The 12,205-nt window shown below is 36.8% G+C and overlaps 1 protein-coding gene across 4 annotated transcripts in view; it reads right to left on the bottom strand.

The window, feature by feature from the left end:
- Window positions 1–12,205, bottom strand: part of REV1 (REV1 DNA directed polymerase) — a 62,656-nt gene that overhangs the window by 36,000 nt on the left and 14,451 nt on the right. For 3 of the 4 annotated variants that reach the window (XM_029999072.2, XM_029999073.2, XM_029999074.2), the window contains 4 exons: window positions 11,357–11,483; window positions 9,401–9,569; window positions 3,084–3,233; window positions 246–958 (listed from right to left, as the gene is read on the bottom strand). In XM_029999072.2, coding sequence (XP_029854932.1) covers window positions 246–958; window positions 3,084–3,233; window positions 9,401–9,569; window positions 11,357–11,483 — 1,159 coding nt within the window. The remainder of the gene's footprint in view (window positions 1–245; window positions 959–3,083; window positions 3,234–9,400; window positions 9,570–11,356; window positions 11,484–12,205) is intronic. The other variant, XM_041119499.1, reaches the window with a different exon arrangement.

The following is a 12,205-nucleotide window of genomic DNA, read 5'->3' as shown; positions in this document are numbered from 1 at the left end:
AATCGAACATAGACCAGAGTATCAAATTAAGTCACATTTTAAGTTAAAAAAAACCCAAACAAACAAAACCAGAAGCAGTTGGATTCTTTAGTTTTCAGTGCATCAAAGTCACCAAACTTTTCCACATAGCCTGACTGTAATGTAAATATTGAATACTAACCTACTTAGTCTCAGTTAGACATTTAATGTACAAACAAAGATATAAGGCACCTTCTCAACATAAACCTTCTTAAACAAGTATCTACCTGTGTCAGTTTTAAGTGCGGACCTGCCTGCTTTCCATTTTTTTAATTTTTCCCTTCCTGGAAAGACACCGCTGTTTTTTCTCTGCAGGCTGTTGACAAACTCTGTCAATTCGCACTTCCATGTTGATATATGATGCAGTCTTGAACGTGAATAAAAGTCAGAAATAAAACTACAATCTGAAGGTTTGGACACAGGTAAGGAAGCTGCCTTGCTAGGAGTAGGTACAGAAGTGCTTTTTGTGCTTGAAGGCCCCTGAACAGTGGAGTGGTGAGCACCATTTATTTTAGCATTACTGTGCAAAGATGAAGATGAGGATGAATTACTCATAGTCCTATGTGGATTCCACGAGAAGTCTGTATTCTTGTTGCTTTGCTGCAACTGCTGCGTTGTGCAGTCTCTAAAGTCAACCATGCCTTTTTCAGTCTTCCCCTCCTCCTGCACAGGGCCTGGAGAGAACCTACTTGCAACACCGTTGCCGGAGGGCACCCAACAATCCTGTGTCTTTAAGGCACTGGTAGAAGTGTGTGTGTGTCCGTTAAAAATGGCAGTGCTGTCTTTGTGAGACTGAATCCCATTTTGTTTCCGTCCAGGAAGGATCTGCTCCAGCTCCATAAATCCAAAATCATCGCTTTCTTCTTCCTCTTCTTCATTCCAGCTACTTACTCCATTAGGTGTGATCTCATTTTCCATCTCACATTTGTTAATATGATTTCTGAAACAGATATGATCATTTAATACCATATCTTTTATAAAAAAGGCACATTTACAGGTCATTTCAAGTGCTAAGTATTTATCTTCCTAATTGTTATCAGTATATACTTGAGTAGTTTTTACATCCTCAAGACAATTATCTCAAACTCTGTCCTCTCAATGTCACAAAATATTGTATTGCTGTACAAAAGATTTCATAGATTTGGTGTATTATTAATGCAGCACTACCAGAAGTTTACACAGGAGTGACCAAAATCATGCTCACATTAGAAAAGCTATTTCCAAGGACTGTAATTTGACCAGCAGTCTCCAATTGAATTACAATAATTACTTATTTGCTAACAGAACTGTACTACCATGGGCAGCACGAACGGTGCAGGAATATGCAAACCATCAGAAGGAGTAATCTTTTTAACAAGAGATGTGATTTTCCTTATCTAGTTACAAACAAACAATCAAAGAAAAAAAGAAAGTATACATAGAAATCTTATAGTTTTTAGAAACTTACTTTAGATTAACCTGTTAGATTTATTTTATTTTCTTTCAAGGAAAATCTGTTCAAACTCTATAAATCAAACATATTCTTAGCTTTTGACAAAAACCCAAACAAATTACTTTTCATCTTTTAAGCATATAAACCAAAGTATTCTGCCACAAGTGCACTGGCAATTTACATTTACTCTGACAGCATAGAGGCAAGCTTTCATTCAAAAAATTAACTGTGTAACAAACCCTAAGTGGAATTAAAACCAAAGCCTTCAAGGGTTGTGCATACTCCTGATCTGCAGAAAAAACCCCAACCATCACTCCCAACTTGCAAAGGTAGCAATTTAAGTACACAAAAAAAAGGTGGGAAATAATCAGCTATCCAGTATACCAGTGAAATCAGAAAGCCAATTAACTGTGACAACAATTTGGTTAAGATTATCACAATCATAAATTACATTAAACAGAATATTTTTGAGGAGTTTCCTGGTTGAAAGTGGTATATCCAGTGGTACATATTTAGTATCAGTGGCTAGGGCAGGTTTTTAAACTCATGCTTTTCAGACTAAATTGATATTTTTGGAAGTCTGAATATTCTCATTCAAAAAAATATTAACAATACAATAATAACAGGTGCTGGTGATTGTATCACTCATTGTTTAAAATATGGGTAAGAAATACTGCTTAGGATATTCATTTTGTGGCACTGGTTTTATTTTTCCTATATATAGTCAAATCCCACTCATGTGGTAGAGCCTTCTCAGCATTTTGCAGAACTGGATTTTAAACAGATCAGTGGACCGTGGAAGAACACAGATCACCATCACAAATCAGAAAGTATAACATCTTGTACAGTAACCTTGGCTCTGAGCAGTAGCATCGGACCAGATGATCTCCAGAGTTCTCTTCCACCCTCAACCATTCTATAATTTTATGATTCTTGCCTCTAAACAGCAAACATGTGCTTCTGAAAAAGATGTAGGAACCCTCTTAAAAAAATCTACAGAATAGTCTGTTCAAGTGGAAGGTTTATTTCCAAATTCCTATTCCTCTACCAGTTAAAAGTTTTGCTGGTGCTTTCTGTTCTATTCCCTTCTCAAGGTCTTTTAGGAGAATTTTTTATATTGTAATTGGATATTTTAATCCATCTTCTCTCTCAAGCATGACTTAAACCTTGGTATTAGCATACTTAAGGTACGCTGTGACTTTTTTTTAAAAAAGAAGCTAAAAAAAGAACTTAACTAGCATGCATTTACATTTGTTCCTAGGCACCTTTAGCAAAAGTAATCAAATCATACCAGCTTTTTGTTTTTGAAATAAAGACCTACTTTTCAGCGTCACTAGTCAGAATCTGTTAACGTATGCCTGTTGATTCCATACAGATATGCTACATCCTAGGACTCCCAGGTCATGTTATCAAGCAAAGTGTGGTCCAAAGACCAGAGACAAGGCTCGGAGTCAAGATAACTGTCGTTCTGTCCTCAACTATTCATATAGCTATACATTATTTTTAATTTCAGTGCCTCAGAGCTTCCCTCTTATAAAGCTGAAATGAATTTTAAGAATGCTACAGAGTTATAAATGCAAACCCATTATGGGTGAATGATTAGCATCTGCATTACAAGATCAGAAACACTTACACCCTGTTGAGATCTTTAGCTATATTGCTTGGACCTGGCATGGCATCTTCAGGTTTGCATATGCTGTTGAAGTTGAGACCTTTTTGAACACTTGACTGCTTGGTGTAAAGCTGATACGGAATGTGCGAGAGGAGACGTCCAGCTTTAATGCTGAAACAAACAAACAAAAAGGAACAGGTTACTACTAAAGACATTTTAAAAAACCCAACCTTCTACGCTAAAAAATACCTCATATACAATAAACTATTATTTTGGTCATTACCTTTTGCTGTTCTGCTATATGTACTTGCAGTCCCACAACCCCTTTCCCACTGCTAACTGGATTGAACTGAAAAGTAATTTGTCATGTGGAGACTGGTACTACAAAAGACATTTGCACAGTTGTGTTCGTCAGTTGTCTACATCCATTTCTCTTCTCCAGTTGACGCACACAAACCCTAAATATTTAATTTCAAAAACAAAATAAACAATGCCCAGTCGAAAAAACCCTGCTGAGTGGTCCAGGTTATTCTAACTGAACAATGCTGACTGAGCTCTTTAACTTGGAACAATGCAAATGCATGTGTTCTAAGCAAATATGGGTAGAATTTGAAGGAGGTCAGCTAGGATGTGGTTCACTATTAAAGGAACTACTCTTTCCATTCCAAAAGGATAATTACCCCTTCTTGTGAGAAAATTCACTGAAGAAAGCTAGACAGAAGAATAATTTCCAAATAGACCTTCCACAAATATCTACCACAATCATTCCAGTTCTGTCCTATGTGTTCTACTGTTCTATGTATCTCCCTCTTCTTTTTCTTCTTCCACTGAAACTGCAATTATACTTCAATAACTACTAAATTCCTTAGGGAAGTCATGGACTTTAAAGTGGAATCCTCTCAAAAATACACCACAGCATGATTTCATCTCTCCACCCCAACGCAGGTTGCTGGCAGTAGAGATAACAGCCTTCCCGGCCTATACTTCACCTCTCCTTCATATTGAACACTGGGTCAGGATGCTGAAACTTCTTACAGCAGCAGAACCTCTCTCATATCAAAGAAACTTAATATCAGTGTTCAGTTTTGAAGATACAATTGGATTCAAATTTTTAAAGAGAATTTAGGTCAGTGACAGATACTGTTTTTCTGTTCTTCAACACCTTAATGCTTTCTCTTGGAGATGTGCTTTTTAACTAGCTCAAATCTGTACTACTGTCAAGGGAGCTGGACAGTGGAACAAAAGCCCCTAGGAGCTTTCTCGCTGCAATTACAGAAGAACATAGTGGGAGATCGCATTTCCCAATCAGATAAATTAGAACTAGTTAGGCATATACATAGAGACCTGGTAAGGTTTCTATGGGAATGGAATAGTAAAAACAGCCCTAAAAATACAATTAAATATTGTTTGATACATGAATATATAGCATTCATAAAGGAACAACATTTACATTAAACATGCCAAACAGAGTTAAAAATACACATGGTAGAGTTCCAAAGCTTTCTTGTAAAGAAAGTGGTGATGCAGCAGCTAAGCTTTTACAATGGCTGGTTAGACTGTTTCTCGTAACACTGCGTGAACCTGGGTGCATAACAGCCCAGGTAACATTTCAGAAATCTTTACTGCAATTTCAAGATGATAAAAAACCCCACATTTATTTAAGAACTTGTTTATGCTAAGGTTTTAGCTACTGGCATAGCTGCATTACTAGATCAATACATGGTTTGTTTCTTTTCAAAATGTATTAAGATGCAGCAACAGGAATCCTGTTAGATGCATGTTAGATGCATCATTCAACATCTTTCCCCATTCCACACTCCCTGGATCACAGAATTCATAATCACTAAAAAAAATTAGGTTGGAAAGGACCTCTGGAGGTCTCTAGTCCAAACACTGCTCAAAGCAGGGTTATCTTTAAAGTTAGATCAGGTTGCCCAGGGCTGATCTCCAAGGGCAGAGATTCCAAAACCTCTCTAGGCAACTGTTCCACTGCTTACTCTCTTTCACTGTGAAAAATCTTTTCCTTATACTCAGTTAAAATTTTCTTTGCTGCAACTTGCGACTATTGCCTCTGGTCCTCTTGCCATGTATCTTGAAGAAAAATCTGGCTCCACGCTCTCTGTAACCTCCATATAGGTAATGAAACACAACAATGAGATCCCCTCCTAGTATTCTCTCCAAGCAGAACAAAACCAGCTTCCTCAGCCTCTTGTCATATCACATGTTCCAGGCCCCTATTCATGTTGGTGGTTCTCCTCTGAACTCACTCCAGTTTGTCAGTATCTTTCTTGTACCAAGAAGCCCGAAATCACAGATTGCAAGATGTAGCTTCAGAACTGCCGAAGAGATTGGAAGAACCACTTCCCTTGACCTGCTGGCTGTGGTATTGCTAATGTAACCCAGTATGCTGTTAGCCTTTATCTCCACAAGGGCACACCTGCTGCTTCATGGTCAACTTGCAGTCTACCAGGACCCTTAAGTCCTTCCCTACAAAGGTGTGTCTTGGCCGGTGAGTCCCTAGCTTGTCTGGTTGCATGGAATTAATTTTGTCCCATGTGCAGGACTCTGCATTTGACTTTGCTGAATTTCACGGTTTCTGTCATCCCATTCCTCCAGTTTGTTGAGACTCTCCAAAGGGCAGCCCTGCTCACCACTGTATCAGCTGTTCCCTTCTATTTGCTGTCATTCACAAACTTGCTGAAGGTACTTTCCACTGCATCACCAATGTCCACATTGTTAATGAAGACATTAAACTGCATTTGCCCCAGTATCAACCCTTCAGAAATGCCACTTGTAACCATCTGCTAGTTTTGACTCTGAACTGTTGACCACTACTGTCTGAGCCAGGCCGTTGAGCCAGTTCCTCACCTAGCTAGCAGTCCACTATCCAATCCATATCTCCCCAATTTGACTAAAAGAATGCAATGGGAGACTGTGTCCAAAGCCCTACTGTAGTCAAAGCAAATGGTATCTACTGCTCTCCTATCATCCAGTCATGTCACCATAGAAGTCAACCAGGCTGGTCAGGCATGATTTGCCACTCTAGATATATAGCTTCCAGGAAGGTATCTTCCATAGTCTTCAGGGACTGTGGTGAAGCTGATCACAGTGCAGTTCCCTGGATCCTTCTTTTCTTCCTTTCTGAAGACAGGCATGACATCTGCCTTTTATCCAGTCTTCTGGAAAATCTCCTCTGATTGCCATGAATTTTCAAAGATGACAGAGTGGCATAGCACCGGTATCAGCCAGCTTCTTCAGCTCTTTTGGATGCATTCTATCTGGTACTGTAGAGTTGTATATGTCATGTTTCCTTAGGTGAACCATAATTTACGCTTCCTGTACCTCTGGTAGCATTTCTTTTCTCCAAACTCTACCACTAGGTACACAGGCCTTCATGGCATGAAAGTAGACCTTGCCACTAAACACTTGAAGAAAAGGCAGTATTGAGTACCTCAACTTTTTCCATTTCCTTTATCATGAGGTTGCCCCACTGTTCAACAGCAGGCCTGCTCCATTTGCTTCCGATATAGCTATAAAAGCCATCTCGCTCCCCTTCAATGCTTTGCTAGTTTCCAAAAAAAAGTTACTGTGTAAAAGTAATGTGGCATCTCTTCTGAAAGCTATACTGTTTTAAGACTGGTAGCTTTTATTTATTCAAATACTTTGCATTCTGAATCCTCATCAGAAAAAGGAAATTAAGTGAGATGTACCAGACCAGCTTTTGTTTTTCTGGGGAAATTATTTTAAACTATTTTCTTCACATTTGTGTTAGATTAATATAGATCTTTAAGAAAAACATTCACTCAATCTGAAACTCAAAATAAGGAATCCACAAACTCTACGTGTAGCTCTTTTTAGTGGTTAGTCATCCTCAACCTCTGAAAGGTGATTTTATTATAAATGTCAAAGAACGTTTGTTAAAAGAGTATTTAAATTTGAAAGTCAAGCTCTCAGATCACCTTAATTTGGCTTCCATTGCACACTGCACAACAACCTTGCCAAGCTAATTATGTCATTTATTTTTCAAATAAAGGAAGAAAGATTTAGAAAGGAGGTCTGCCTGCAAGTCTCTTCCTTCATTTGTTGCAGAAATGGAGAGGCAGCAAAAACACACAAGGGGAGTGCAAAAAGAATGATTTTGCTGCTAAAGCAACCACATACTACTCTGCAATACTGGATTTTGCAACTACTGTTACCACAGGATCTCTATGTGATGCCAATTAAACCAAAATTCTAGAGCTACTTGCATTTAACAACAGGTTTATGAGATTCTGACTTTAGACCATAGTTCAGAATGTTCACAGTTCAGAATATGCAAAGCTTTTAATGCAACAATGAACTTCAAAATATGCCTTCCCATCCTTGTATAAGTAAGGCTGAAACATCTTATCTTACATAGTTCACATAGCATATTCCAGATTATTGAGATTTTTTGTGTTTTACCTTAATGTCTTTTTGATGGCTCTCAAACAAAAAATGAAAATAATAGCCATTGTAATAAGTGCCGTGGTAAGTTCATTAATCTTTAGAAAGCAGACAGATGCTATAGTGATAAGCACCAATAAAAGACAGGAATTAATTATTCATTCCATTATCAGCAAAGAATTTGAGTCACATGCAGTAAGTAAGGAACAGGGTTACAGAGACAAGAAGCAAAACCCAAGTCACCGTATTAGCAATTTGCAGCCTGAACTCAGTCTTTTCTGTGAAGAGAATGTGGCAGGTACCACAGTGAAAAAAGATGGCGTGTGATCATGTAATTAAGGACTAGATCATAATGTGTGCACACAAAGAAATAAATCAAAACTCCGCAAACAACCTTTTGCAATTTTGGACAACAAGACTGAAAATCTAACAACACTGCTTTACCAGCGATCTGTGACAGTAACATTTTAGGGTTGATTCTTAACCAAACTAGAAAAACCCAAATCCATCATACTGCACTAACATGATGTGCACATGAATATTCAACAAATTTGGAACCTCTACATCCACTGCACTGATTTTTACCAACTAATCTACTGAGGAGAACATCATTTGGTATTCCATATGCAGAGATGGAGTATTTAACCAATGAGTCCTCTTCAGTACTCCAGTTGAAAGGAAGGGAAAAAATAAGGGGTTGTTGTGAAATTAGCTTTTATTCCAGATTCTGACATGAACCCTGTTTTACTGAGACGGTGAGTTCCCTGTCTCCTTGTGCACAACCCCATGTACCTGTCTATACTCAGTTCTTCTGACTTATTCTACAGTACAACCTTCTAGAACCAGGACATGCAGAACCTGAACAGAAGATGACATAAGGAAAATTTTAGGAGATTTCATACATTAGGTTCTAGCAAGTCTCTATTGAGCGTATACAAATTGATTTTTCCAACTTGGTTAAAATCATAACGAGCTTTAATGGCATCAATGAAAACAGCTGTATCTTTCAAATAAAAACACACCTATCACCAGTTTTCGAAGTCCTTAAACTCATGGGTGAGGCCCTAAAACTGTTTAAAAAAATGTACCTAAAGTCTTTTTCAAACTGAGGAACCTATAATTTCTGACTAAAGTTTAAAAAATTTACCTTAAAGATACATGATATGAAACAGCTGAATCCAAAGGGATGATAATCAGCAAACTGAAAATAGGAACTGCAAATAGCATTTTGCAAGCATGTATGCAGAACAGTTCCTTGCCTGTTTCTGCTGGTCATCTAGGAAAGAGGCTAGTTAAGAATAGCATGACACTGACAGAATGATTTCCAGAACATATTCCTGCCTGTTCTATTTCCCATGAGTTCCTCAGATGGAAGAAGACAGATGCAAGCCAGATTAACTGCTCTGAGCCTGGCTATCATAAAACTAGTGGGTTGGGTTTTTTTTCTTTTTGTTTTTGTTTTGTTACAAAGTCACAACATAATAAATGTTTAGATGGATTAATTTCAATTTTATGAAAATGCTTTTCAACTGACATTCTTCTTTATTTACAGATGAAACTTATGCAACACACAAGGCAAGAGGTTAAAAAACAATCACCTGGCACTTATTTAAACATACTGAGATGCAGGCTGATTGAATATTGGAAAATGGAATCAGCAGGGCAATGTTAATTTTCCTGATATGCCTGAGACTTTCTGAATGTTCTTAGTGAAGTTTCTTAAGCAACAATCACTAAGAAGCATATCTTCAATGTAAGAGTGGTATTTTTACTCTGCTGGTGCAAGGACAGGTTTATTTTAAATGAAACCATAATCTCAAAATGCAATCTTCTATAATGCTGTTTTTCCAGATTTTTCTTCTTTTTTTTCCTCTAAAAGGAGAAATCTCCAAAAGCAGTAAACATAAACTTACCTTTCCATGATCCACTCTGGCCGAACTACTTTTTCTCCTTTCAATTCTTTTATTTTGGCATTTGGAAGATTTGTGGCAATGATGTGAGTTGTTTTTGATCTGGAATAATACACATGGTATTGGCCTCCATGCAACATCATTAGCCGTCTTAATTCATCAGCTGAGGGATCTATAAAATTAAAACCAGAAATATTCCTGTTTTGTGTCAGCAAGTACAGTAAGAAAAACAACTTTAATTGAGAAATATGATGCCATCATCAGAAAGAGTGCAAACTATTGTTTTTCTCCTGAAAAACCTTACAAGTTCTTCAAAGAACAAATCAGAAAAGCATTTCTGAAATGTAGAAAACTTTCTGAAGAGACTTGATTCAACATGTAAACATTCTACTTGTTATAGAGGATCTTTCCACAACATAAATGGGCTGGGCGGGGGGAATACTCAAGTAGATTTAATGCTAAAGTACATTAAAAAACAATTTACATCAACATAACACAAAATTAGATTAACTCACTTGCCTTTCTACCAGAGTTTGGGAGAGTAGTTTATACCCAGAAGTAATAGAAAAGAATTAACATCAAAAGGGTTTAGCAAAAGCACAGAACTCCTACTATACAATTTCTGATTTACTGAAGCAGTTAACTCACTCTTTCTTTACCAGGTTATTCTTGAATTGTTACAGGGAACAGAGAATACCTTAAAAACTAACATCTCTTCTTATCCCCTCAGTCATGTTAAAAAGAGTACTTATTATTTTGCAAGCAGATTTGGGGGGAGGGGGGGAAGTTTTAGCTTTTGGAAAACCTTTGCAACGGTGTCACGCTGACACTAAAACGTTTGGGTCAGCACAAACAGAATGTTTTGAAGAGTAAATCTGGCACAAGATACTAAAAAAAAAAAAAAAAATTATCAGTATGGGAAGGAAGAAAATTTTTTTAAAGAATACAGTTACAATTCCTTCCAGTGGCCTACTGTCAACTCTCATAACATTTCTAACACTTGATTATACCTCTAACTTTCAACTAAAAATAGCACACATTTTCTCCAAGCGTTACCTTTCATACTCCAGCCTTTTGGACAACCATCTTGTAGAGCTCTATTTAGGAACTAGCACCTTGAAGAATATGGAAATGCTAGATTTTCACTACAGAAACTACCTGTATTAAATAACTGATTCAGATGTATTAATAGCTTAACATGTTCACCTTAACCTTTTTCAGTCTGTTTGAGCCCTGTGCTCAAACCAGTACTGCTCCAAATCATAGAAACTGTACATGTCAGTTATGTAATAGTCACAACATTCCTGGCATAGGTCCCTGAAAAAGGCTTCTGGGAAATTTCAAAAAGGTTATTAAGCTGCTTTACAGAACCCAGGAGAAATATGAATGTAAGTATGGTAGATTAAAAATCTTACTCCAGTTAACATGCACTACCAGTCCATCACAGACAACGCATATATACGTCTTACCTCTTCTCTTGTTCCTCCTTCAACTATTAATGGGTTCACCGTCTCAAGCATTATGCCACTCTGAGCAAGAAAACCCCAGTATATCCACCCAAAAGTAAGTTTAATGCATACACTCCAATCGTCAATAGTTTGGAAAATTAAAAATTTAATATATGTAGGAGTATGGAGGAAGTTAAAAGGTTTCATTTCATACAATAAGATTGCAGAAAGGTGGAAAAATTTACTCCTATTTCTATCAGTGACCATTCATGTAGATTTAGTAAAGTAATATTTATATTCAGAACCTAAAGCTGATTTTATGTTGAAAACCTTAATCCTGAAATACAAAGGAACATAATATACTAAACACATACAGTAATTGTTATATATTTACTTTGCTGCAAACTGAGTTGCTGCAAACTCATGTGTTTTAGTTCTTTACTCCACTTAGGATGGTAAACAGACACTAGAACAAAACAGAACAGATCCTTAAAAAAAAGAAAAGCTTCACCTGTAAAGCCATTGACATAGATGGCGACTCCACTGAAGATACTTGATGAATTTCCATCCCTCTGTATGGCTGAATCTGACCGGAATTGATCCTCCAATTTCTTAACCTTTGCCGACATGTACCCACCCTAGTTTTTAAGTTAAAACAAAACAAAACCAAACCCATAATGCTAGTCTTATTTTCTAACATTTACAGATAGAAACTTGTCAATTATAACACTGGAAAGGTAAGCAGCATTCCTTCAAATTGATTTTGGTTGACATACAAAAGACATACTCTTTTTCCAAATGAAAAATAGCGAATCCTCCACCCTAAATTCTTATCTACAAGATAACTGCATCTTGTTACCAACATGGCAGGATTTATTTCATACTTCTTTCATCTTATCCTATAAGAAAAAGATTCTATCTATATAAAAATTCTTATAGAATAAAAAGAATGAAGAAAAAAGAAATAAGGGAATGATGCAAGTCTGGATGCTGAATTGGAGGCTCATTGCCTAAAGAAAAAATGTAGAGAATATTCATTAAGCTCCATGTATTCTTAGTTCTTAAATATATATGAGACAGTAGTATTGTAAATATTTATGTAAATTAGGTGCCTCAGTTACTGTTTGTCCCACTACATAGAATGTGGTGGAGACAACCATAAATAGTTTTAAAATTACTTAGTTTAGTTTTTAAACGGTGATTTAAAGCTATTTGAGGGTCTGCACTTATTAACAATGCAATTTAGTGGATTATTGTGAACGAAGACTTCAAAACCTGGTAATTTAAAAAATTTCTTTTGAACTTAATTATGTGTTTTCAAGTGAAGCGAAAGAGTTTAATTTATAGCATACCTTTAGCA

Source organism: Aquila chrysaetos, chromosome 23 (assembly GCF_900496995.4).
Source record: "Aquila chrysaetos chrysaetos chromosome 23, bAquChr1.4, whole genome shotgun sequence".
Taxonomy (NCBI): domain Eukaryota; kingdom Metazoa; phylum Chordata; class Aves; order Accipitriformes; family Accipitridae; genus Aquila; species Aquila chrysaetos.
Note: the sequence above shows the minus strand (reverse complement) of the source record. Positions and strands in the feature narration are given on the sequence as shown.